At 42.2% G+C, this 27,839-nt stretch overlaps 1 protein-coding gene across 1 annotated transcript in view; it reads left to right on the forward strand.

The window, feature by feature from the left end:
* HEATR6 (HEAT repeat containing 6) overlaps positions 1–27,839 on the forward strand; it is an 86,801-nt gene that overhangs the window by 8,097 nt on the left and 50,865 nt on the right. The window contains exons 5-19 of the mRNA XM_056126986.1: positions 3,736–3,850; positions 5,766–5,867; positions 7,544–7,681; positions 8,749–9,008; positions 10,358–10,535; positions 15,976–16,182; positions 16,485–16,584; positions 18,092–18,429; positions 19,641–19,763; positions 20,117–20,203; positions 21,564–21,698; positions 22,378–22,500; positions 23,417–23,541; positions 25,334–25,430; positions 26,927–27,131. Coding sequence (XP_055982961.1) covers positions 3,736–3,850; positions 5,766–5,867; positions 7,544–7,681; positions 8,749–9,008; positions 10,358–10,535; positions 15,976–16,182; positions 16,485–16,584; positions 18,092–18,429; positions 19,641–19,763; positions 20,117–20,203; positions 21,564–21,698; positions 22,378–22,500; positions 23,417–23,541; positions 25,334–25,430; positions 26,927–27,131 — 2,333 coding nt within the window. The remainder of the gene's footprint in view (positions 1–3,735; positions 3,851–5,765; positions 5,868–7,543; positions 7,682–8,748; positions 9,009–10,357; positions 10,536–15,975; positions 16,183–16,484; positions 16,585–18,091; positions 18,430–19,640; positions 19,764–20,116; positions 20,204–21,563; positions 21,699–22,377; positions 22,501–23,416; positions 23,542–25,333; positions 25,431–26,926; positions 27,132–27,839) is intronic.

A 27,839-nucleotide genomic window follows, 5' to 3' on the forward strand; every position in this document is an offset into this window, starting at 1 on the left:
GGCGCTGAGCTAGGGCCTCCGGGAGTCCTTTGAAGGTGGTTCAATCTATCTGGTGTCAGAGCCAACTTAATAAAATGAACCACCTTTGCAATGTTCCTAGTTTTTGCAGTTAAGGTCCTCTTTTGTCCAGAGCAATAGTATAGTGAGTAGGGCACTTACTTGACCTTGTATATGATTGACCCAGGTTTGATCCACAGCACCATATAAGGTTCCCCCGAGCATTGCCAAGAGTGATCTCTGACCACAGAAACAAAAGTAAGCTCAGAGCACTGCCGGTTATTGCCCCAAAACCAAATAATCATCTTAATAATAGTAGAAGTAGTAATATCATCTTGTATGATTCACTTTTTATTTATTGTAATGTTGATTCAGCTGATCTTCTCAGTCCTATCTTGGCATTAAAATCTCCCACGATGATCTTGTAGAAGGTGTGGTCTTCTTTATAGAACTTCTCCAGCTCCATGTAGAACTTCTCGATTTCTCTTTCATCATAATGAGATGTTGGTGCGTAGACAGCGAAGATCAGCTGAAGAACTTCACATCGGGACCCATGGCCTAGAATGGAACGAACAGGGTGAGAGACTGTCTGAGTTCATCATGTTGACCAAGACCATCCATGGTAACTCAGTTCCAGAAGGCAGAATCTAAACGTTGGACATGGGAGTCTCCCGGTGGACGATTCCACAATGAAACAGACCACACCATATTCAATCGACGGTTTTGCCTGACCGATGTCGCTTTTGTCCCAAAATTTCGAACGGGATAGGACCACCGACTCCTTTGTGCAAAATTCTACTTCATAGAGCGGGGAGAAAGGGCTGCAAAGTTCAAAAAGAGAACTCCCAGAACGACCACCAATTGGGAACTCTTTGGCACTATTGCGGCAACATGGGAAGATGCCATTGTTGACAACATTGACGAGGAATACAATCGACTGGTTCAGCACCTCCATGAATGTGTGAGGAACGCCAAGAGAGAGATAGCCACAATTTAAAAACGCCTGTCTTCGAAAACTCTTGAGCTAATTCGCCAGCGTGGTTTGGCGCATGCCTCAGGCAACCGCAAGCTAACGTCCGAGCTCGCAAAGCAGTGCAGAGATGCGATCAAGGAAGACCTCAAAGAGAGAAGAGCAGAAGTACTGGTAGATGCGGCAGAAGCTGGGAAAAGTATTCGTTACGCCCGCCTGTCCTTTGCCAACTACAAGACCAAGATGACTGCCCTCCGACGTCCTGATGGATCCATCACATCCTCCAGAACGGCAATGGAGAAGATTATCCATGACTTCTACTCAAATCTCTTCGATAGCCATGTCCACTTGCCGACATACCAAATTCCACAGGATGGATATGTCGTTCCCAACGTTCTCCCTTCCGAAATCCGACATGCCATTTCGTCGGTAAAGAAACAAACAGCACCCGGCCCAGACAAGGTCAGACCTGAACACCTGAAGAACCTGCCATCAATACTCATCAATACACTGGCTCGGCTCTTCCCTCGCTACCTGTCTGAATGCAAGTTTCCGTCCCAGTGGAAAACCAGCAGGACCGTACTACTGTTCAAGAAGGGAGACATCCATGACATTGGCAACTATCGCCCTATCTGCCTATTGTCTGTCATCTACAAGTTGTTCACTCGAGTCATCCTAAATAGGATTGGCAGAACACTAGATGAAGGACAACCATGCGAGCAAGCCGGGTTCCACAAAGGATTCAGCACCATCGACCATATCCACACAATAACCAAACTCATTGAGGTTTCTCGGGAGATCAAGATGCCGCTCTGTTTAACGTTCATTGATTTAAAGAAGGCCTTTGATTCTGTTGAGATGGAAGCAGTCATTGAAGCCCTAGCCAATCAGGGCATTCAAGCCCAATACATCAAGATCCTCTGTGAGCTGTATTGCAGATTCACTACCAGGATCTCACCATTCTACCAAGAACTGATGTCATTTGAGTGAAACGTGATACATGATATTCCAAGCATAGTGAAACGTGATGTCAAGAGAGGGGTTTGGCAGGGTGATACCATTTCACCGAAACTCTTCAGTGCCACCCTCGAGAACATCATGCGACGACTGGAATGGGAAGGAATGGGAGTGAAGATAGATGGTCAGCAATTACACCACCTCCACTTTGCTGATGATATTGTTTTAATAACACCAAACATCAGCCAAGCGGCACAAATGCTGGCCGACTTTGACCGTGAGTGTGGAAAGGTAGGACTACAGCTGAATCTTACGAAGACAGTGTTCATGAGAAACAGCCTCGTTCCTGATGCCCCATTCGCTCTCAACGGAACGACCATCTCCGAATGCAACAGCTATGTGTACCTAGGTTGAGAAGTCAACATGACAAATGACCTGGCACCCGAGCTGCGCAGGAGGAAGAGAGCGGCTTGGAACGCCTTCAAGAACGTCGAAGAAATAGCTAAGAGGACGAAGAACCTCTGGCTCCGGGCACATCTCTTTGATTCCACTGTTCTTCCTGCATTAACATATGCCTCAGAGACCTGGGCCCTATGCAAACAGGATGAGAACGTCTCCCAAAGAAGAATAGAAAGAGCTATGCTTGGAATATCATGTTTCACTCAAATGAGAGAAAAAATCCAGAGTTCCAACATCCGTCGACGATCAAGAATCAGGGACGCTGTCTCATTTGCCAAGGTGTCAAAAATCAGATGGGCTGGTCACATAATGAGATTTAAAGACGACCGCTGGACTAGAGCTGTTACTGACTGGATTCCACGGGATGTCAAAAGACCGTGTGGCCACCCGCCTACCAGATGGTCAGACTTCTTCGTCAAGATCATGAACGATCGGTTTGAGGCTCTTCATGTTCCCAAAGCGAACAGATGCCATTGGGCTACACTAGCATGCAACAGGGACAAATGGAGACATTACTGGCGCCCGCTCGAGCAAATCGACGACTAACGGGAAGTTAAGTGATTAAGTGAATGTTGATTATAAAGGAAGTTTATAAATAAGTGAAAGAGGAAAATAGACCCGGACCTTGTTCTTCATATTAAGTAAAAGTGATACTACATGCAGGATGTCAAGGTTTTGTTTACTCTTTGTATAAATTTTAACATGTCTTTTAGAAAAACATATTGATAAGACTGGAAACTTTGGTGAGATTTAGCTATCAAGGCTAATTTCCTCTAAGGAAATGGACCCACTCCCAGATGTCTGGTTCTGGATTCACACAGTGAATGGCACAGAGTGGAGCTTGTGTGGTACCTTGTCTGCCCCACATGGTGTTGCCCACTGTCCCCGGATGCAGCCAAACGGCTGTGTGATTCTAAGGGTCCCCCTTATCTCCCTCTTAGAGCTGAAAGGCAGTTTTAAGGAAACTAAGGAAAGGTTTCTCTTTCTTCATACTTCTTCACAGGCTTCTCTGCTTTCCTTCATCGTCTTCACATCAATGTTTGTGTCTGTCTCACATCAGTATTCAGTGGTGCTTACTGAGCTTAAAGCTGTAGTCCAGTTCTGTTAGTCTGTATTATTGCTATTTTTATTATTGTTTAAAAATTTTTTTGTTTTGTTTTTGAGGACACACCTGGCAGTCCTCAGTGCTTACTTCTGGCTCTGTGTCAGGGATTACTCCTGGCAATGCTCGACCAACCCTAGGGCAAACACCCTACTCTCTCTTCATCCTCTATATTGTTGCTATTTTTAACTTCTGCTGTAAGCCGTATTCAAAGGAACCTGCATCTGAGTGGTTTTCTGTGTGTGTTTAGTGTGCCTGGACAGCCGCATTTGGAGGAGCCCTACCAGAGTGTCTGCTTCCGAGCTTTCTTGACCACTTTGCAAGCTCCTCAGTCACCTGATACGGATGATATCACCTTTTGCATGGTAAGTGGAACTTACCATTAATTCGGTGACTGTTATAGATGTGTCACAGATGTGTCTAAAAGCAACAGCAGAACATATCATTGAAGAGTTTCATTTGGTTGCTGTGTTCTTTTTTGTCTAGCGATAAAGACATTAGTGAAATGTTTATAACTGAAGAAAATTAAGCTCATATCTTGGTTTTAAAGTTTAAAACAACTTACAGTAAGTTGTTTGTATTGCTGTTGTTTTTGTTTTGTAAACTTTGTTTTTAAAGAGAATTAACCTTATATTTTTTTCTCAAAACTACAAAAGGAACATGATTTCAGACTAGTGAATGTCTCTTAGAAGGGAAAGGAGTAGATTTCAATAATACGCTATTATTTTTTAATCTAATACAGATATGATTATTTGTTAACATGCTTTGAATCCAGAGTGACATATTTCAAAGATTGCATAGCTGAGATGGTGCAGGTTCTTTATACTTCCCTGCTCAGCCATAACCAGAGGGAATGCAGTGTTCTACATGTCTCCAGTTTTTTTTTCCTCTGTATAAATGATTGTATTTATAAATTTCAAGTCAGACCATATTAAATGTTTTTTATTACTGACTTTAATAAAAATATTACTACTTCTCTTTTTAAAACTTACTATCTCTTAGACCGGGAATGTGACTCACTGGTAAAGTGCATGCCTTTCATGCATGAGGCCCGGAAATGATTGTCTCCGGCACCACAAAAAAAGAAGTTAAAAAAAAAGACAAAAAACTTGAATACCTGTTCAGTACCTATTGGTGTACTTCATGCTTTCTCATTGTTATAGTCACTTCTTTTGTTTGTTTTGGGACCAAACCTGGCTGTGCTCAGGGCTTACTCCTGGCTCTGTGCTCAGGGATTACTCCTGTGGGCTTGGGACAAAGTGCGAGGTACTGAGGATTGATTCTGGATCAGCCATGTACAAAGCAAATGCCCTATCCTGTGTACTATTGCTCCGGCCCCTTATTTTAATTAAGCCTCTGTTCCTCAGCAAGGAAAGGGACAAATGATATAACTGCATTGTAGGTGTTTCAAGAAGAGTGTATGAAGTAAAGCATCTAAAGTGCATGCTGGGGATATACCTCAAGGGCTGGAGAACATGCTTTGTGTGCCAGAGACTTAGTTTTGATCTCCAGCATCACATAGTCCCCTGAACACTTGAAGTGACTCCCAAACACAGAGCTGGGAGTAGAGTAGCCCCTGAGCACTACCCCAAACCCCACCCTCTCCCCCCCCCCCCAAAATACAATTTTTCATTGCTTCGCGAAGTGTTGTTTTTGTTGAGTTCACATGTGATAGAGTTTTGGCTTCTTAAAGAATTATTGACATAGTTGATGGAAATTGGATTCCCCCCTCAGTTTCCATGACTTCAAGCAAGGCTATATATCCTTTCCTTGTGGAAAACATTCCATAAGGACAGAATCCTGGAAATAAAATTACCGAGTCAAAAAAAAAAATCTATTGATTAGCATTAGCTTCTAGAGGCTGTTGGGGTCCCAGGTCCATCCATTTGCCTCTGAGCTGCTGAGATTGCTGCATTGTAGATCCCACCAGAGTCTGACCTTTGTGGCTGTTCCTTTGTTTCTATACATTCTTACCACTTTGCTCCTCTTTTTTTCTTGCTTACCATTTGTACATGTTGCTGACCTGGGTTTGATCCCCAGCACCTCCTGTAATCACACTTTTATTCTACAAGAGCACTCTATACTTCTGAAAGATAATTAGTAGTAGTTAATCGGTTCTCTCTAGATCTTCATTTCTGCTTGCTTCTCTCATCTCCATCTAAAGGATTTTTTTCATCATTTGTGGACTTTTTCTCCTCCATCTGAATTGGTGCTAGAAAGTTGATCTGTGGACAACCAACTTTCATCTGTCTTTTCTCTTGTCTCGTCCCCCCGCCCTAGTTGTTACAAAATGCGTTAAAAGGTGTGCAGTCACTTTTGAATGGTGGGAAGATGAAACTGACACAGACCGATGAACTCGGAGCTCTGCTTGCTGTGCTGAAGGTGAGATGTTGCCCATCGACGCGGTCAGTTCTTCACCATGCCTAGTTTCCTCTTGAGACCTCAAGCATAAAGACTGCTTAATGTCTCACTCCAAGACTAGCTTTAAAGCATATTGGAAGAGAAGAGGAAAATTATATGAAGTTAGGAACTGAAAATAAATCTTGATTTAGTAAAATGTATCAAAATTCTAAACTTTGGTCTCTGTGTCTTAACTCAGAAACAGAAGAGGGTTTGAGGTATGATCTGCAGGCAATAATTTTAAATAATCTTGACCCTGTCTTCACTTGAAAGATCATGATCATGATCATGACCATCCTGTTATTCGTCGATTGCCTCGAGCAGGCCCCGGTAACATCTCCTTCGTCCTAGCCCTGAGATTTTTTAAAAAGTGCCATATTCAAGGTTCTTTCAGAGTTAGGAGAATGAGACCCATCATTGTTACTGGTATTTGGCATATTGGGTACGCCACGGGGAGTTTGCCAGACTCTGCTGTGTTGGCAGGTTACATTCGGTAGCCTGCCAGTTTGTCCAAAGTAGGAATGAGATAATAACTTGAAAGAATTGCCAGAAATTCTCGTGGTATTTCTGCCCCCTGGAGGGGACAGGCCTGTCTGGATGTGTGTCGTAGGCTGCCACCCCAAGGTTTCTGAGCCTCAGTGGGACTGTCCTCAGCTGGGAACCTGCATGCCAACTCATCATGACTGAAATTTTCATTCATTTGTTTGTTTGGGCTGGAGCGATAGCACAGCGGTAGGGCGTTCGCCTTACAAGCGGCCAACATGGCTGACCCGAGTTTGATTCCTCCGCCCCTCTCGGAGAGCCCGGCAAGCTACCGAGAGTATTCGATATGCCAGACACAGTAACAACAAAGTCTCCAATGGAGACGTTACTGGGCCCGCTCGAGCAAATCGACGATCAACGGGAGAGCCTTTACCTTTACCTTTTACCTTGTTTGTTTGTGGGGTTTTTTTGGGTGGGTGGGGGGGGTCACATGTGGTAATGCTCAAGGGTTGTTCCTGATTCTGCACTCAGGAATTACTCTTGGTGACACATAGGGGGTCTGTATGGGTGCCAGGGTTTGAACCCAGGTCAGCTACTTGCAAGGCTGACACTTACCACTGTACTATCACTTTGGCCCCTGAAATTTTCATTCTTGCCCTGTGCCACCCAAGTAGATAAAAATACCTAAATATGGACACAGATAAACTAACAGTAATAAAAGATTGCTTTATAATTTTGGTAAGATAACTGGATAAAATGTTTAGATAATAGGGCCAGAGAAATAGTATATCAGATAGAGTACTTGTCTTGCACGAAACTTACCTGGGTTTGATCCCCAATACCCCATATGTTCCCCCCAGCCCCCACCAGGAATGATCCCTGAGAGAGCGCAGAGCCAGAGTACACACTGAGCATTACTGGATGTGCTCCCTACCAAAAATGTTCGGACACATTCTAGAAGTTAAGAAAAACAGTGAGCAAATAGATCTAGCTGGAGTTGGAGGCTGTATGAGATGAAGAGCTTTAAACCCTGTATGTTCAGGCTATCTTCTGACCCACTTTTTTTTTCCCTAGTAAGCTCCTAAACATTTTTGTGAGAGTGACCTGGAACATGATGAATGGCAGTTCTGTGTCATTTATGTTGTGTTTGTGTGTTTCCTCAATGTCATTACCAGAAATCCATGTTTCATGGACTCCCTGGACTGAACATAGAGATGCCCACAGTATTATACCCGACTCCACTTCCTCAGTATGACGGGCGACCCCCTGCCAAACCCCAACAGCCAGAATCCGATGCTTCTCGACCAGTCCTGGTACTTTCATCTTTTTAGATTTAAGTTGTGGATTGTTCTTCATCACTGCTATTTGTTTTCTATGATTTACTACGGTTTGATTCTCTTTAAAGTTGTTAGCTTAGTAAATTGAAATGAGTCAACAGCGGAAAATATCAGAGCTTTTTATACTTTTATAGGGGGTGGGGGTGGATCATGCCTGCTGGTGCTCCTGGCACCAGATCACAAGACCAGATCACAAGAGTCACATACTAATACTAAGGTGTCCTGAGGAGTTTATGTTTTTATCAGTGGCATATAGTTATTGAAAAATCTTATATTGGGGAGTGGTGTCCTCAGATTTGCATTTTAGAAACAGGATTATGACAACAGGTAAAAGGGTATGAGTCTGGAGACAGAAGTTAGTGGTAGTGGGAACTTTTCTTGCTTAGGTCAGGAACTTTGAGCACATGGAGGAGGGCACATGCTCCAAAGTCATTTGACTGTCAGAAAAAAGGAAGGAGGATGAGAGAAAGAAACTGGCTTTTAATATTTACATCTGTAAGCCCCAGAGGCATTGTGTGTGATGGATTAACATTTTCCCTTAAGCATCTGTAGTGGTATTTGCTTAGTATCTTATCTGGGAGAACTAAGAAAATTTAGTCCATCAAGTAACTTTCAGTAGACTTTTAACTGTCTTGTGAAAACCTTATTGAGAAGACAGAATGGTTCACAGCTGTGTGAGGTAGGTGGTGTGGTTGCCTTAGAGTTATAGATGGTGAAGGTCCGAGAGGTTAAATGATTTTTTCCCAGGGTCACTAGGATTGGGATTAAACCTAGGACACAAGTTTTATGTCCCACATATTTCTCAACTTGTTCCTTACATTGCCTTAAGCTGTGTGTTAAGTACTCAGCTCAGCACCCAACACCCCGGAGTATTAAATAAAGGCCACTGCCACTTGGGCCACTACCACTTGTTTTTTTCTTTTTTTCTCTCTTCTCTCTGCAAATTATATGTTGGGGACATTGTAATTATCAAATGAGAAGATAATTCAACTAAAAGCTATTTTGAAAGAGCTGTTGTACATATGTTTTGTTTCTAATATCAGAATAAAAAGAAAAAGCCAAAAGTAAAGCCCAAAAAAAGCCAGCATGGAGATGAGGAGGAAGGGGAGGAGGAGGACGAAGAGTCCAGTGGTGGAAGAGGAGCTGCCCCCCATCTGGGTGTTCAGAGTGTGGTGGTCGCTGCAAGTGTCGCTGCAGGAAAAGTCCCAGTCCCCTCATTCTCCAGTTCCTCCGGCTGGAAGAGGGTCAGCAGCAGTGAGTCGGACTACTCTGATGCAGAAGGAGGCATGCAAAGTAAAATTAGGTAGTAGGACTTTGTATTTTACATTTTTATGCCTTATAGTCTGTTACATGCAGACTTAGAACTTTGCTTTAAAAAATCTGTATTACTTTGCATCCTCTGCAACTTCACTTGTTCTTTTTGATCTGTCTTTGCATGAATTGTCCTCTGTCTAGAATTTTTTGATATTCTCTCTCTCTTTCTCCCCTTCTCTGTCCTCTTGCCCTGTTAGCCCCTCATCTTCAGCTACAGGCCCAGCAATCAGATCCTCCAGGAAGCCTTTTCTGACCCCTCAGTTTTGCCTTACGTACCCTTCCAATGGGGCCCTTTGACTTTGCCCTGCTTTTGTGTTGATCATGATATGTTATAGGCATCTCTCTCCTTGTCATTAATCATAGGCTTGTCAAGGCAGGGGCTTAGTTTATGTCAGCCACCACAAGCATAATGCCTGGCACATAACTAAGATACTCACAATATATTTGTTTGATGAATGGGTACTCTGTGGTACTTTATACTAACATAGTTTCCTTATATCAAAAATGTTGCACTCCTTATCGCCTTTGTAGCAACTTTCACATTGTTTTAATATCCTATTAGGTTTTTCTTTTCTAAATGCCTTTTCCTTTCTTCAAATTATCGCCACACTGTCTTATTAATTATATATTCATTATTTTGGTTATGTGAATTTTTGTAATTTTAATATTTTTACACTTATACCCACTATTAAAAAGCAAGGAAAAACAACAACAACAAAATGTTGCACTCTTATTCTCATTTGTTTAAAGGGGGAGCTTGCACCATATCTAGTGGTGCTCAAGGGCTATTCCTAGCTTTGTGCTTAGGAGTTAACCTCCCCTTCCCACCCTCCCCTCCCCCCGCCGTCCTCAAGTGCTCGGGGAACCATACATGATGTGGGGATTAAATTGGGGTTAGCTGTATGCAAGGCAAGCACCTTACCCCTGTAATTTCCCTCTGACCCTCATGCTTATTTTAAACTGTTGATTGTATTGACCTATTATAAATAAATGGCTTTAATCTGATTTAATTGTATTTTTTTTAGTGTAGGAGTACTACTATTTATTCAGCCATTGATTAAGCTGATTGAATTGGGCACGAACTCCACTTTAATTGTATTTTGAAAGATAATTTTTTATATATTTCTTTGGCATCCTTAGGCCTTATTCAGAATGTTAAATTTCTCCATGTATTATTTGAGTTGGCTGGAATAAATAGCATTTTATGTTTATATTTTAAATTAAAAGACTTTTCTTTAATCAGTGGCTGAATAAATAGCAGTACTCCTACATTTTAAAAAAAGCCTTTTATTTTTCTTAAATATTGAAAGACTTTTCTTTTTCTCTTGAATATTAAAGGTCTTACCAGGCCAGAGTGCGCCAAGGAGCATTAACTTGTTTTCTTTCTACAATAAAATCAATAGAAAAAAAAGTCCTCTATGGCTACTGGTCAGCCTTTGTTCCTGATACGCCAGAGCTGGGAAGCCCCCAGTCCGTGTCCTTGATGACCCTGATATTAAAAGACCCTTCTCCCAAGGTAAGAACATGTTAGTTCTTATTATTTAGTTTTTTGAGTGGGGAAGTGGGCCAAACTCAGCGATGCTCAGGGATTGATGCACTCAGGAATCATTCTTGTCAGGCTCAGGGACCATAGGATGCCAGGGAGTAAGTCCAGGTCGGCTGTGTGCAAGGCAATTGCCCTACCTGCTGTGCTATCCCTCCAGCCCTAAGAGCGTGTTAATTCTAAGTGATCGTTGGAGGAAACACTTGACAAGACTTTGCTGTTTTCTCTATCCTCAATCTTCTCTTATATGGACCCACTGGGGCAGACAGAAATGAACTTATGTACATGACCTGCATATGAGCATCATGCTTCACTCCCTTGAAAGAAATTGCTTTGATATTTTTAATTAGAAAAATCTAAAAGATGGCTTAGAAAAAACAGAATGTATATAGTGTTTACAAAGGATCTGTAAGGTTTAGAAAAATGCTTCTGATGTTTGATGAAAGTACAGGGTATAGAATTATATGACCCTAGTAATGTTTTATTCTTTCAACTTTCCATGGTTTTTAACCAGCATTTAATAAATGTTTATGTAGTTTAATGAAAAAAAAGCTTATTTTTAAAATAGGATGAAAGGGACTAGAGGGCTGGAGAGATAGCATAGCAGGTGGGGCGTTTGCCTTGCACACGGCCGACCTGGGTTCGGGTCCCAGCATCCCATATGGTCCCCTGAGCACTGCCAGGAGTAACTTCTGAGTATAGAGCCAGGAGTAACCCCTGTGCATCACCAGGTGGGACCCAAAAAAAGCAAAAAAAAGGGGGGGGGGGGCTAGACAGACAGTATTGGATTAAGATGCACTCCTTGCATCCCTCTGACCTCAGTTTGGTCCCGTCATCACATTTTCCCCAGCATCACCAGGTACAACCCTGAAAGAGACCAGCACCATGGAGTGTGGCTCTAGGGGTCCCCAAGGGATCCAAATAGCATCACAGCGTCCAAATAGTACCACATCTTGACATCTTCAGTCTCTTACATTGAACTGTCATACCAGCTCAGTTGGCTAAGAATCTTTGGGAAGGGCCCTGATTACCTCCTAAGTACCTCTTAGGAGGTAAATAAATAAGAAAAAAAGAATGTAATAGTCCTCAGTAGCTACAGAAAGAGAGCTATGGTTGATCAGATATTTCCCTCCTCTTGGATATATTGCTCTTCTCCAGGAGTAGCCCCTTAACCCAGTAAGGAACACAGCATGGTGATTTTAGACTTCCTTTCAGTCATGATCATTAAAAGCAGGCCAGTTAACTTCTGTGTGTTCTTAGGTAACCAACTACCCCCTCCAAGTGAAAAGTCTTAACTAGGCCAATAGTATGATTTCGTTTTTGATTTTTAAGATTTTCTCTTTGACAAAGGAAGGGGACAAGCACTCCACAAAACTTCAGAACTTCCTATGATCATCTCATTGAATTGCTCATTACTAGCAATTCAATGAAAACTTTTGTATCACCTTTGAGAAGCATTGTTGAATTCAAAAATGCTGTAGAATATTTCAAATACCCAACACCCCAAGTAGATAAGCCAGGAAAAAATTTCAAATTAATTGAATGGCTGGAACAAGAGAACCTGAGAGAAAAATGGGAAATGAATGGCGGTGGTAAGTAAATCAAAAAAGAAGCAAGCATTCTATTAACTGAAAGAAGAGCTAATATAAAGGTGAAAAATATTTTTGTATTTGAAGACCCTCAAGTAAAGGAGAGCTCTTGGCACTAGCCGGGGAGATGCCAGAAGCAAGTTTCAGGTCAAGTAAACCACCCATTTGGCCTCTGCCCAGCTAAGGGAATATAAGACATGCAACTTAGGATATGAATACAGTGAGACTCTTGAGGGGTAGTACTGAGGAAAGAAAATTAAAATAATTTTCACAGTGTTTACATTTATTTGGTGTAGAAATTTTACACACTGCAAAGTGGTCCTATTTGATTTGGGTACCTTTCAAATATGTTTTTGCTCTTTGACTTATGTAAATGCAAGAAATAGAATGAAAAAGAAAAGATAATGAAGTTTCTCTGAAGGGTCCTGAACATAGTACAGTGGGTAGGGCACTTGCCTTGCATGCAGCCAACTTGGGTTCAGTCCCTGGTATCGCATATGGTCTCCTGAGCTCTGCCAGGAATAATTCCTGACATACTATCAGGAGTAAGCCCTGAGCACTGCCAGGTGAACTCCTCACCTCACCCCCCGAAACCCCCAGAAAACTTCTCTGAAGATATCCTTAGTCCAGGATAAATACCATATGAAAAAGCTCTTCAAGAAATGAAAAATCACTGGAATTTTTAAGATTTTTAAAAAGCAATAAAATCCACAGTTCAATGTAATGGCATGAAATATTTGTATTAAGTAGATTTCTAATATATTATTTAGAAGAATGTAAATACATGTGATCATGGTTCAGAACAAGGCTGGGAGCATACTTATACAATGATCTGTAGTGAAATTGTATGCCAAGTAATGATGTCAGTGAGAAAATATATTTGTAGGGGTTTCTAGAAAGTTATGTGCAAAAATTAAAGTGCTTGTTCATTTCATTTATTAAAGAATAGAGCAGCATTCTGGACTGATAGCACTAGATTAAAGGTGCAATGTGTATAATGGCTGAGTACACATCTTCTCTGGTGCTCATTGGGAGTGTAGAGGAGGATGACTTAAGTTTCTTTCAGCCAGGATGATACACAAGGCAGCAATAGTGCATCTTGCTGCTAAAGTGCATAATAATGATAGTTTCGCATTTGTGGCAGTTTTGAGTTAATAGCTTATGGTAGAGTCAACTGGAAGTGTGTTTTTTAAAGACATACTAAGACATTTTTCAAAGAGAAATGGGCTAAAGGAAAAAGTGATTACACTTTTCCACTCAGAATACCAAAAATAGGCTTGCTCTTCAAACCCTGTTCTCCCTTGGATACATATCTCACTTGCTTGTCTCAATCTTTCTTTGCTTGCCTATTTCCTCTCTAAAGAAGCCTGTGTCCACTCTAGAACTTCACTCTTGAACATAATTCTTCCTCTCTCCCCTCACATCTTTCTAAATAAGTTTCAATAAAACCTCCCTTGCTTCACACACACAGAAAAACCAAACCAAAAATACATGGATTACATTTAGGAAAGTAATGTGGACTGCTAGAATGCTTCATTTGTAAAGGAGAAAAATTTGAGATTTTCTATATGCTTTTCACAGGCACTGACAAGCCTGGATCAATTCCAAAGGAATTCCTAAACCCAGATTTAAAATCATCATTTTTAGGAACAAACTCTTAGGAAAAACTTTCTCTTGGTACCTTGAGAATTATCCCAATTCTCAGAATCCATAATGATTATTTTGCCTTTGGAATACTGTGAAATAAAGAAGCAAATCAAAATGTAGGTAATAAAGAGTGAGACATTTTAATCTCCATGGAATAGTTTTTCTTCTAAGTGGCAAACCAAGATCAAATGACCCCTGGCTTTGATATCTCCAACCCTAGGGACCCTGACACATGTTTTTATGCCTTCACCTATAGGGCAACTTTATGAGTGCTGTCAAATGAAATTGACCTTAGATCCCAGACCAAAGCCAAAGAGGACAATATATAATAATGCAATAATGTATACTCATTTCTAGCAGTGACTTCTCCATCCTCCCTCCAGACATGTTCTGAGATCACATACAGATTAAAAGATTAGAGGGGGTGGGAGAGGGAGATTGACTGGAACTGCCTCACTTGTAAGTAGGGAAGAGTACTTTCTTCTTTCATGACCCTTTCGTAAGTCTTCTTGACTAAGGAGCTGAAAGTAACTACTGTTGAGATTCTGTATATAGATGTCTGTAAGACTAAAAATCTTCATTCATTGCTGTAAATACCAGACAATAAAAACTTAACAGAATGAGCTCTCTGGAGGGCAGCTCCTGATGATGTGATTATACTTGGGTAATTTCTGCTGAAGGTGCTGATTAGAACTGATAAATAATACATTAAATTTTGACATAATAATTAAAAAAGCAGAACTTGAACTAGATTTAATACCTGGAGTAACATTTTTTGAATAACAAAGATACGTTAAACAGGACTTCAAAGAAGTTAAATCAGAACTCTGCAAAGTAGAATTTATATCAAATTTCTCTAGAGATGTTTTTACCTCACTAGGGAAAAACATCCAATAACATTTTAATAACATTCCTTCTAATAACGTTCCCTCTGTTTTCATTTATGATAGTCACAGATGCTTTTTCTCTTCATTTATGATAGTCACAGATGCTTTTTCTCTTTTATGGTACTAAAGTTCTATTTGAGCTGAAATTTTTTCTTTAAAATATCAGTTCATTTATTTCTACATCTTCGTTTTTGTTGTTATGTTTTATTTTCATTGGAACCACACTAAACCATGCTCTGGGACTTGGGACTACTCTAGGCAATGCTCAGCCCAGTCGGGTAGGCCTGACAATTGAGTGCTTGGGCCCAGCTCTGCAGTGCTGGGCCTAGAGGTGATTGGGAGTCTCTAGAGACCACTCCTAGTGATACTCAGGCCAACTGGGCTAGGCAGGTAAATGTTAGGGCCTGAGAATGGAGTGCTACTCAGTGCTGGGGACCACGAGGGCTTTGGAGGTGCTTGGAGCCACTAGTTATCCCAGTAATACTGGGGAGCCACGAGGGGCCAGGAACCCAGCACCTCTTTTCTAATTAATTCCCTAAATCGACAGATTACCAACTGAATGTAAGCTTTTAACTTTTGATGAGAGTCTTGATGTAAATTTTGACAAATACTTGCCTTCGTGTTTTCCAAGTATTTGTGTTCAAAGGCATGCTTTATCCCTTCCATTCACCAGGCAGGGGAAAAGGTTATTCAGTGATATTCTCTGATTCTCAGACTCTCACTGCAGACAGTGGTATTTCCCACACCTGAGAATGTGTGTGAGAAGCCAGGTCGCTAATAGCAACTGTCACTTTGAACTGTATAGATTTCCCATTGTCCTGTGTAGTTCACATGGATGCTCCTAGGCACCTCAGCGTGGACCGGAAACAGAGTGTCTTTTGGAACTTTGATACAAAACAGAATCTAGAAGTGTGATTTTTTTTTCTTTCTAGTTCGTGAGTTCTCTGTTTCTTTCTTTCAGTTATGCCATATTGGGAAGAATGGTGTTCCTAATCTTCAAGTTATTCTCCTGGTCTCCTGGTCCTGACTTCAGTATTTGATACTAACATATATCTTAGTCTTATTCTCTTTACTGAAAGAAAAGCCAAAACATGTGATTTAAGATGTGTGTTTTTCCTTAAGTGTGTGGTGCAAGTTCATGGCTTCACTTAGAGACCTATAGATAATTCCGTTGCCTTTATTCTTCTAAATAAAGTGATCCTAAATACTTAAATTTTAAATATAATTAGGAAGAAGGGGCTCCAACTTCTGATTCTTAACTAACTGATGTGAAACCTCCTGATATTCTAGACCCGTGCCTGTGCCCTGCAAGTTTTATCTGCCATCTTGGAAGGCTCAAAGCAGTTTCTTTCTGTGGCTGAAGATACCAGTGACCACAGAAGGGCTTTTACTCCCTTCTCTGTAACTGTCGCTTCCAGCATTCGAGAGCTGCATCGGTGTCTTTTGCTGGCTTTAGTGGCTAAATCGTCCTCACAGACTCTTATTCAGATAATTAAGGTAAAGATGCTGAGTTGTCAGTAGGTCCCACAGGAAGTTACTTGGTTTGAATTTTATAATATTACCTGAAGTAACTTGACTTATGGATATAATTCAGCAGTGAATTTTATGTAAAGATATCATATTTGGAAGTCTGTACTTGCTTGTCTGATCTTAGCTACAATCTCTGTATATTGTAATGGTTCACTAAAGATATTCCTTTAAGTGTAAATATTTTTCTTCTGCAATTAAATGCTATTAATCTTATCTCTATGTGTGACTTAATCTAGCCTGTTTGATAAGCTATTCCTTGTCCTTTACAGTGCCTTGCAAATTTAGTATCAAATTCACCATACAACCGTCTGAAACTCAGCCTGCTGACCAAAGTCTGGAACCAGATAAAGCCTTATATTCACCATAAAGGTTGGTGGAAGTTTAAAACTGACTGCTTTTTGCCTCTAGAGCCTTGATGGGTCGACTGTGAGTATTTTAATAACTCTGTTTATTCTCAAGCTTTTGAGGGGGACAATTATTTCTAGAGCCCCATTTTTTGATTCCTGAACCATAGTAGGCTCCTGGAAGGAAGTGAGCTGAAGAATTCATTTGTAAAGCTTATTGTGGGTTTACTCCTTCATTGCAGCCACCGGAACATCCCGTTGGATTTAGGATTGAGTATGTGGCAGACAAAAGTTCCCTTCCCTTTGACTTATGTAGAGAATAGATAGGCAGGCAGACAGACAGTGTTCTCCTTTTGGAAAGAAAATCTGGGCTCTAAAACCTAACTCATTTAGGGGGCTGGAGCAATAGCACAGCGGGTAGTGTGTTTGCCTTGCACATGGCCGACCTGGGTTCAATTCCCAGCATCTCATATGGTCCCCAGAGCACTGCCATGAGTGATTCCTGAGTGTAGAGCCAGGAGTAACTCCTGTGCATCATCGGGTATGACCCAAAAGGAAAAAATAAATTAACTAATAAATAAATAAATAAATAAATAAAATTAAAAAAATAAAACCTAACTCCTTTAACATTCTATCCTCAAAAGTTTGGATGAACATTTGAAACCTCAGATCTCCACTAGCTGCAAGGTCTTTATTTCTAGTTACTTCCTGGTTTATTTCAACACAGAAAGCATATGCTTCAAACTTTTACCTTTAGGACATTTGGAGTGTTGTCGTTTTTCTGTTTGCAAGCATTAGCCCCAGACCACTTTCTACTAAGTTGTTGTCACATTTAAATCATAGAACTGGGAGGAGCATGACCTGTTTTTTTTACATTGTGGATTCAGTGTTGAACCCTGAGTGAACTCCGGGGTCTGCCGTCAAAATGCATGCTCCTCTCTGAGCTCTCATTTATTACCAGTGAGAAGAATTACATCTGCCTCATGCTATGTTTTATAGGGCTTCAATAAGATAATGGTGTATAAGCTAAGTCCAATTCACTTCTTTCCATTGTATAAGATGGGACCCAGAAAATCAGTCTTCTCATCACATGTCCGTGCCAGAGGTCAGATTAGAGCATCCCAGCTCCATGGGCAGTCTCCTGCCCGCATCCCCACCTGCTGCATCAGCTTTTCATCTGTGAGCGGAAGGGAGTGAACCTTCTCTCAAAGTGTTCAGTTTGGGAGCGGCCAGGGAGATAGCTCAAAGGGCTCATGTTCTTACTCTGCATGCAGGGACTCCGAAATGAAAAAAGTCACTCAGTCCTCCTTAGAAATCAACCCACTTTAAGTAAACACACAAAAAGTGCCCCAAAAATGTACCTGCAATTTCTTTCCTAACTTCCTTCCCTACTGTCACCACATCAGCATAGGCAAACACCAGTCTGGAGGTTTAACTTGGCCTAAGTAAGGCAGCTTAGCTGGTGTGGGGATAATTCTGGTCTGTCGGGGGGCCGTGCCTATGGTGATGGACTTGACTGTTGTCTTTGGCAGATGTTAACGTTCGTGTGTCCAGCCTCACACTCTTGGGAGCCATCGTTTCCACCAATGCACCTTTACCTGAAGTCCAGCTGCTGTTACAGCAGCCCTACTCTTCTGGGCTCAATAGCAGTTCAGCGACTCCCGACTGGTGGAAGAAATCCCCGTCGGGATCTGTGCGGGACGACCCATCAGTGGGCTCCCCCCAGGACTGTGCCGAGCCCTGCTGGCTGATCCGACTCTGCATTTCCACTGTTGCGCTGCCCAAGGAAGACTCGTGCTCCGGGACCGATGCTGCCTCTGCCACGGGAAGCATCTATAAGCCGTGCCCTGTGCGACTGGAGGCCTTACAGGTAGGAAGATTCGAGTCCTTGCTTCTCAAATGGAAGCAATTGTCCTTTCGCTCACTGGTCCTGAGGAGTCAGTCTGTGAAGAAGAACGGAAAACAAAGCCATATGTCAGCGTTACTGGAAGTTACATTTTCGGTGTTAGTGGTTTGTTTGTAGTTGATGCTTTTTTTTTCCCCCAATGTGGGGAGGGGCCTTGGTATAAAGTGTCTGATTCATTCCCTTCTTTGCTGCAAGCCATTTTAGTTACCCCAGCTATTCAGTGAGGGGTATAAGTAATTACATAGTTCTCCTGAAAGAAATTGCACAGTTGATCTTTGATTTCTGTATCTGAAATGTTTAGTTCTCTGCAAAATCCTCTTCAGTCTTAGGTCTGCTGAGAAACAACAAATTAATTAGTTCTTTACAGGAAAAAAACAATTCTAGATAAAGATATTTTGCATTTTCTATACTCAGCTGGGATCTAAGACAAAGGTTTGGTTCTGAGGTCTTCTGCTCATTAAATTAGCTGGTTAACATTAAATGTGTCCTTTAGCTTTTTCACTGAGTTTCTTGTGTTAAAATATTAAATAAATGCAGGAACCCAGGTCCAATCCCTGTGACCACATGTTCCACTGGATATCACTGCAAATAAACCCTTAGCACTCTTAACAGGATGTGGCTCCAAAACCACAAATAAGTTAAGTATTCGATTAATTCCTACCTCAAAATTTATCTTAAATGAGATATTATTAAAGATACTGTCCTGTAGCACTGTCCTCCCATTGTTCATCAATTTGCTCAAGTGGTCACCAGTAACATTTCCATTGTGAGACTTGTTGTTACTGTTTTTGGCATATCAGATACGTCACGGGGAGCTTGCCAGGCTCTGCCATGCGAGCGGGATACTCTCAGTAGCTTGCCGGACTCTCCAAGAGGGACTGAGGAATCGAACCCAGGTCGGCCGTTTGCAAGGCAGACGCCCTTCCCACTGCGCTATCACTTCAGCCCTATTAAAGATACATATTTTATAAATTATGAAAAGACATAAAATTATATGAAAGAATTTTTCATTTATAAAATAAAAATTAACCTCATTTTTCATTTTCTACAGCAAATTTTAGCACCTTATTGAGTCTGATTCCTGAGGGTTTTTTTGGGAGGGGGGTGCTTTAGCACTTTTGAATGTTACAGACTAACATTCAGGTGCGGATGCTCATATTTTGTTCTGTTTGCAGGTTTTGGCTCATCTGGCAAGGGGCTACTTTTTCATAACCCAGGTCTATTTGATGGAACTTGGAGAGATGATCTGCAAGTGTATGGGGGAGGCAGATTCCTCTATTCAGCTTCATGGAACAAAGGTAATTTCCATTAAAAGCCACATACTTTTTCTTCTCTTCACTTTATAGTCTTTCCTCTGCTGCATGCCTGTTAGTATAAGAGATTTCAGTTAGGAAAGTCATAATTTATTATTTTCAGCTCTGCATATAAACTTAAAGAATTGCTCTGGTAATAAATTGGCAACATCTAGCTGGTCAGTTTGCTCATTAAAAATAATGCTTCTGACACAGGATATAATGCGAAAAGGAAGAAAATTGGTTGGAAATGATCTTGCCACTTGATTCCAGTGGATATGAGTGTTAACAGACTAAAGTGGTTGTTGCCTCCAGTAGACCAAATACTCTGCTTTGACCTGTTTCTTTTCTCCTGGCAGCTTCTGGAAGAGTTGGGTACAGGCTTAATACAACAGTATAAATCAGATTCTCCCACAGCACCTGCTCAGCGTGTACCAGTCCCCTTGGTAAGCAAACGTCACCTCAGGGCTGTCTCTTTTCACATCACCCCAGTCAGTTTTTCTCTAGAGGCTTGGTGAGTGATCTAGTAGAGTTCATAGTGGAGTATTACTTCCAGTATCAAAACTTGGGGCTCATAATCCAGGAAGATACTAGCATGCTTAGGTATTTTTTGCATTTGAATTTATTTAGTCTGTGGAGGATTATGTGTAACATAGAGCCAACTGGAAATTTTAGGCAGAAATTCTTTTGCCTGAAACTCAAACCTACCTGTGGAACAGACTACAATGGCGGGAGGAGCCATGGATTTAGAATCAGAAGGCACAGGAGCGATTCTGGAAATACCTCTTAATGAGTAATTGATGATAAACAGGCTTTCCTCTTTGTAAAGAGAAATAACTTTTGGGGGATGGGGTAGGAGGGTTGGTGTCTCCACCTTCTAGTAGAGACACCAAAAAATACAGACGTATTTCCACATGAATGTGAACTCCTGGGGTTTGATAGGCATGGGAAAGAACTGGTTTCAGAAATACCTGTATTGCCTGTGTAAAGGAATACTGAGGTGAGATCATAATTTAAGTGCTTCAAACAGCCGGCTCCTCCATTGAAGTCTCCACTAGGCACTGCACTAGGTGTTTTACCTTGTATTGTCACACAGACTCTGCCAGGTAGATGTCTTTGCCTGTTCCATTGAAGGGGGATCAAGGCTTAGCCAAGACCTGTGAGTTCCCTGAGGTTGCAAAGTCCGAAAGCACAACTGAAGGGCATAGCCCCAGATATACCTCCGGCTCCGGTGCTCTTTGGACTCAAGCATAAGGTCTCTGGATTGCTCTAAGACCTTTACCCCTTTCCTACAGGGATTAAGTAGAAAAAGCCCTAATGAGATACCAGTTAATTGAGGTTCTACTCCAGCTCCGTAGCCATTAGCAAATTATATTATCTTTTTATGCCTCTGTTGCCCTGTGTGACAGTGAAGAGAACGTTACATACTTCATTCTGTTGTTCTGGGAATTTGAATGTGTGATAGGTGAAAAACATTCAGAATACACCCTTGTGTATCTGGAAAGCAGTCACTGCCACTGCTATGGTTTCACTACCATTAAGCCATCCCCTTTACGCACCTCCTTATTATTTGGATCACTGTTGCTCCTCTAGCAGACTATTTTCTTAACCAGTAAATGGGAAGGATTGAATGAGCCATTTTCTAATTTTTTTTTTCCATCTTTGAAGAAACAGTGGAAGAATTTGCACAAAGCTTCTCCTGCTTGAGGTGGGGGTTTTTGGATCCTGGCTCCTTGTAGTAGGCAAGCCTCAGGTTGGCTCCCTGGTGTGTGGTGGGCTTCAGGTTGAGATGTGTCTCTGTTCCAGGTCGTAGCCTTCTGGACTATGATGCTGAACAGTCCTTTGCCCAGAGCCCTGCAGAATTCCGAACACCCCACTCTACAGGCAAGCGCCTGTGACGCCCTGTCCTCCATCTTGCCAGAAGCCTTCAGCAGCCTGCCGGTAACCAATCTGCCAAGGGTGTTTTCTCGTCCTTAAATGAGTCATCAGAGTTTGAGTTTGATTTGGGTTCTTTTGGAGCCAGTATTCAGCTTCATCTGTGAGGAAAAAATGCTTTTTCTAGTTAAGCGTAGGGCAAGGAACCAGCACAATGGGAAAACTGAAAGTGTTCTGGTCTCAGGATAGCAGCTCCTCCCTGTGCCCTAGAGACAGGAGAAGTTGGGGTAGCAGGCGCTTTCGAGTTCGTCCCAGATCTCTGGCACTTTGATTACCTGAGCTTCTGCAAAATTAGTTATATCATAAAGTTACTTTAGGGAAGTGAGGGGAGTACTGACATGAAGTATGCAAGTCCTAGTCCTGATGGTACCCAGTCCGCTCCTTCCCTTTAGTTTACATCTGAGCTTAGCTTTCACAGCGAAGGGCACTGTATTGGAGAGTAACCTGCGAGGAAAGGATGGGTGATCCTCCCGGAGGGAAGTTAAGTTTAATCACAGATGTGTGTGCCATGTGCATACTCAGCTGTAACTCACTACTTGTAACCAAGGTAGCCCATCCCCAGGCAGGATTCCGTTATCTCCAGCTCTTTAATATGGACCAGAGCACAGGCCAGTCACCGGCACTTGCCAGAGCCTTGACTCAGTTTGTTCTCTTTGCCTTTCCTCTACCCCCTTTCCTCACACAGAATGACAGGCAGATCCTGTGTCTCACCATGCTGCTGGGGCTGAATGATAGCAAGAACCGGCTAGTAAAAGCAGCGACCTCTCGGGCCCTTGGTGTCTACGTGCTTTTCCCCTGCCTGCGACAGGTCAGATGGAGACTGCTAAACTCCTGTCTCCTTTACTTATCTGTAGCGTGCTAGGGGCTGGGGGACAGGGAGTCGGGATGTGGGTGAAGGGGGGGTGTATGAGTGGGGGGATGTTTTTGGGAGTGGGTGGGTAGGGATGGGTGGGATGTGTGTGGGGAGGTGTGGGGGTAGGTGGTGTGAGTGTGTGGATACAGAGAGAACTCTTAAGTTGGGCAGTAAAGAAAATTGTTTTGTGATCTGGTTTCTTGAATTGCTACTAAAATATAGTAATGCTTACAATTCATTTATTTCTAGTTATTTATACCACCCAGGTCTACAAATGCCCAGTTAATGCTTAAATTAATAAATGCTTGCAAAAATCTTACACAGGCCATCAGCCTGTGACAGAGGTAATTTAGAAAACAAAGAAGGAAGTGTTCTTTCACACTTCAGTTTTTTTTTTTTTTAATTCAATGGCAAGGGCTAAACCTTATGGTCACACCCATTCAGGGTGTGCACTCAGCCACTGAGCCACTTCTGTGACCTCTTCCCTCCACTCGTACCTGGGGTACTTTTCACCAAGAAGAACGTAGAGTCTTGCGTCAGGTGTGGTTTGGAAGCACTTTTTGTTGTCAGCACATTGTTTGCTGAGGTGGAAGTTGATCTAAGCATCTGCCACAGGGAGAGAAGGAGGTGTATACAAGGATGGTGTCTGCAGCTTCATGTGTGCACATGGCACTTACAGGGTCCTGGGAGAGCTGCCACGGGATTTAGCAAGTGTTCGGTGGTAATGCAGGAGAGCAACAAATTGAATAAATGAATTTTGAGTTCCAGTCACAAGTTCCAGTGGCATATAGCTTTATCTGGAAACAAATCAGACTTTCCAGGTAGTAGTATGAACTCGGAACTATATTGTTCTGCTTTGTTTATCTTGTAGGATGTCATCTTTGTGGCCGACACAGCAAATGCAGTATTGATGTCACTTCAAGACAAGTCACTGAATGTCCGGGCCAAAGCAGCCTGGTCCCTGGGCAACCTGACGGACACTCTTATCACCAACATGTAGGTGGCTGAGCTTCCTTTCCCAGATGACTTGTGAGGCTGCCCAGAAGGCTGTCTGTCATTCCCCGGCATCAAAGAATTAGTAATTTTGCCATAGTATTTAAGTTTTATGTCATACAGTATAATATGAAACGTTTTATATAATATAGAATCATTATAATTATATCTACTAGCCACTTATACATTTACTTTATTATGCTATTATATATACAGTAAGCATCATGTGTGTTATATTGTCAGTTGTATGATTATCTACTCAGTCATTCCAATTTCATATTTCTTCAATAAGTAAATAAGCTATTCCTAATATGTAATACATTAAGATTTATGTCTTTGTCTGAAAGTACTATATGCTGATAGATCAAAATAATATATTCACATTGTAGAAAGTGATAAATATAGAAGTTGAAATTCAGAAGTTAGTAGCAGTTGCTCTAATTTTTATTTTATTTTTTAATTGTAAAGTAGCAAGTTTATTTAATAATAATTTATTCTTTTTCTTTTAAATATATTTATTTATTGAATCACTGTGGGAAAAGTTACAAAGCTTTCAAGATTAAGTCTCGGTCATACAATGATCAAGCACCTTTCCCTTCACCAGTACTTATTTTTCACCACCAATATAGTTGCTCTAATTTTTAAATAGAATATTTGCTTAAGTAATTTTTTTTTTTTTGGGCTTTTTTTGTGTCACACCCGGCGATGCACAAGGTTTACTACTGGCTCTGCACTCATGAGTTATTCCTGGCAATGCTAAGGGGACCGTATGGGATGCTCGGAATCGAACCCAGGTCGGCTACGTGCAAGGCAAACGCCCTACCTGCTGTGCTATCTCTTCAGCCCCTGCTTAAGTAATTTTTAAGTAATACATTTGTAGGTGAAAGAAAAAATGTCAAATACCTCAAAAGGATACTCAGATAAAACTTTACTTTTGGGGGAACCAGAGGGATAGTAAAGGAATGAAGGTTTTAACCTTGCATGCAGCAGACTTCAGCAACACATGGTCCCTCAGGCCCTGCCAGGAGCATCCACAGAGCACAGAACCAGGAGTAGCCCCTGAACACCACCAGATCTACCTCAAAAGCAAGTAACCCCTCCTCTCCCCACCAAAACCCCTTCCTTTTACTCTAACCCAAGACCCTTTCCTAGAGACAACTCATTATTCTTAGACAAGCGCCCTGCTTTTGGGCCAACATATCTCTTACCTCTAACATGTACTATGTATAAGAATTCCCTTATATTGCTTTTTATAAATCATTATATATTATTATATACTCATCATTATGTGACACTTACTTAAACTATGCCCTAAATTTGAGCATTTGTTGTTTTAGGCTTTGTAGTAAATATAGTGGATAGTTTTGTTTATGAAATTTCCATTGAGATAGTTCTTCTGGTTATATTCCTAGATGTGTACCTACCAGGTTAAAAGGTATAAATTATAACTCCTGGACCAGAGCAGTAGTATAGCAGGTAGCGCCTTTGCCTTGCACACAGCCAACCCAGGTTCGATCCCTAGCATCCCATATGGTCCCCTGGGCACCGCCAGGAGTGATTCCAGATTACAGAGCCAGGAGAGCCAAGAGTAACCCCTGAGCTTCGCCAAGTGTGACCCAAAAAGAATAATCTGAAGTTATTTTTAAAAAATTACAACTCTTTGGAATAATATAAGTAGATTTGTTGAGCTGTTTTCCTGAAAACTTCAGTTATGTAAATGTGCATAAATATAATATACATATCCACATGTGAATTTTATCTTTTAACATGTTTTGCTTTGCTTTGAATGGAACAGGGATTCACCAGACCCAAGTTTCCAGGAAGAGTTTTCTGGTCTTCTGCTCTTGAAGATGTTGCAGACAGCCATAGAAGCATCCAAGGACAAAGACAAGGTAGACTCACAACAAAACCCCCTTTTTCCGAGTTAGGTACTTGTGTATTACAGTTTTGGTTTGTTTCTGCTTTTTGCCTGGGATACCACATTCAGCAGTGCTAGGCAGACCATGTGATACACGGGATCAAACATGGAGCTCCTGCATGAAAAGCATGCCTTCCATGGGCCAAGCCGTAGTCTAGCAGGCAGGGCTCTTGTCTTACATGCAGTCAACCAGGTTCTATCCCCAGCACATTATATGTTCCCGAACATCACCAGGAGTGATCCCTGAGCACTGCCAGGTATCACCCCCAAACCAGAAAAAGAGCAAAAGAAAGAAAAGTCTATCACTCAGCCTTTGAGCCACCTCTCCTGCTCCTGTACTGTAGTTTAGTCCTCATGTGCCTGGGAGCTTGGTGTGGTGTGATAGTCCTCAGACTTCTTGCCAAATCTCTCCCTGTTCTAAGGAAACTGAGCATATACTCAGACTAGTAAGTGGTCCATTCCACACAATGTGAGTTTCTTTCTTGTCTCATGAAAAATTCTGTGCTTTTTTAAATACCATTTCATGATAAACCATGTTTGCTTTAATATAATCTGATTTGCTCCCATAAATTCTTTAGATAGAACTAGAAAGTAAGAATGATGAGCAATCCTTGACTTTGAATGTCCTCTCACAGTGTAAGTGAGCATTGTAACCTGGGCATGGGGTGAGGCGGACATGGATCAGATCCTCACATGCACATTATTTAAAGGCCATTTCCTCATCTGTCACATAACATGGAAGCCTTTACATACTCCTCAGAGACTGAGGAAGAGCACCCAACGCTTAGCAAGCACACACTTGAATGCCTTGGTTCTGAAAATCCGGGAAGCTGGACTTCAAATTAAGTCAGTTGATGTCTCTGGGGTTAGAGCTTAGGAATTGTTGTTGCCTCTTTTCTCCCTCGCCTTCTAAAAGCCAACATTTTTCCTACTCCCCTCAGGCCTTTCAGGCCATCTCTATAAATCAGGGGAGCTAGGCCCCTGTGAAGTCCAGTCTGACTAGGAAGTGAACAAAGCCTCTGTCAGAAGGCACATCTCCTAGTGAAGGGGGGTGAGCCATGACAGCTGCCAAAGCTCTAAGACCTCGTTTCTAAGAAGGAGCTGCACTTTTCATTAGCTCATGTGTGGTAAAACATGTGGGATCTCTGCGTTTCTGAAACTGCAGTGATCATTCCCAGAGATAGTTGAGCAGCTGGGCCAGCAGTTAGTACTTAGGCCAGGGAATGTGATGCTGCCCAGGCCCTGAGGTAACCCGGAACCACCAGGGCATCCCCAGCAGTGCTCGACGGCCACCCTGGCTGCAGTTCACCTCACTGAGGGCCCAGCAGTGACCAGAAAGGCCAGGCAGTGCTGTGTGGCAGTTGGACCTGAGCTGCAATTTCTGGACCGCCTCCCTGTCCCCACTGACATGACACTTTTGAAACCACTCTCAGCAGACAGATTCCTGATGCTTTTTGTATTTTGTTCTAGGTGAAAAGCAATGCAGTTCGTGCCCTTGGAAATTTACTTCATTTTCTGCGACCATGTCACATAGAAAAACCCAGGTTCTCTGAGATCATTGAGGAGTCTATCCAAGCCCTGATTTCTGCTGTTTTGGCAGAGGCTGCCATGAAAGTTCGCTGGAACGCATGCTATGCAATGGGGAATGTGTTTAAAAACCCGGCTCTCCCTTTAGGTAAGGAAATGTCCCTCCCCTTTCTGCAGACGGCCTTCTGTGGGCAGTTCACGTGCATCCCTATGTACTCTCCACCCCAGAATTCAGCAAGAATGGAAATAAAGCCAACACCCAAACTTAATAAATAGCTAGACTAAGAGATTGAAAGAAACTAGTTTGAGTATTAACAGTAGTTTCTTCTGGGTAAGATTAAGGATTAGATTGTGTAATATTAGGTTGGAGCAGTAGCACTGCGGGTAGGGCATTTGCCTTGCACGCGGCCAACCCGGATTCAATTCCTCCACCCCTCTCGAAGAGCCTGGCAAGAATATCTTGCCCGCACGGCAAAGCCTGGCACTCTACCCGTGATGTATTCAGTACACCGAAAACAGTAACAAGACTCACAATTTGTTGTGAGATGTTACTGGTGCCTGCTCGAGCAAATCGATAAACATTGGGAGGACAGTGCCACCTAAGATTAGGTTGGGGGACTCCGAAGTGGTGCTCAGGAGACCGGGGAAACCATGACCGGAACTCCAGTTCAGTGCAGGGACCAAGGACATGCTGCTGCATGGGCCCTGGGGTGCCAGGATGCCTAGCCCAGTGCTGGGGGGTTTCCAGGCGTGCACCTGGCAGTGCTCGGAGATCCACATGGAGCCAGGATCAGACTGACACGAGACCTGAGTCCTAACTGCTGGGCTATCTTGTGGCCTGGTGAGCAGGACATAT

Source organism: Sorex fumeus, unplaced genomic scaffold (genome assembly GCF_029834395.1).
Source record: "Sorex fumeus unplaced genomic scaffold, SorFum_2.1 ptg000063l, whole genome shotgun sequence".
NCBI lineage: Eukaryota > Metazoa > Chordata > Mammalia > Eulipotyphla > Soricidae > Sorex > Sorex fumeus.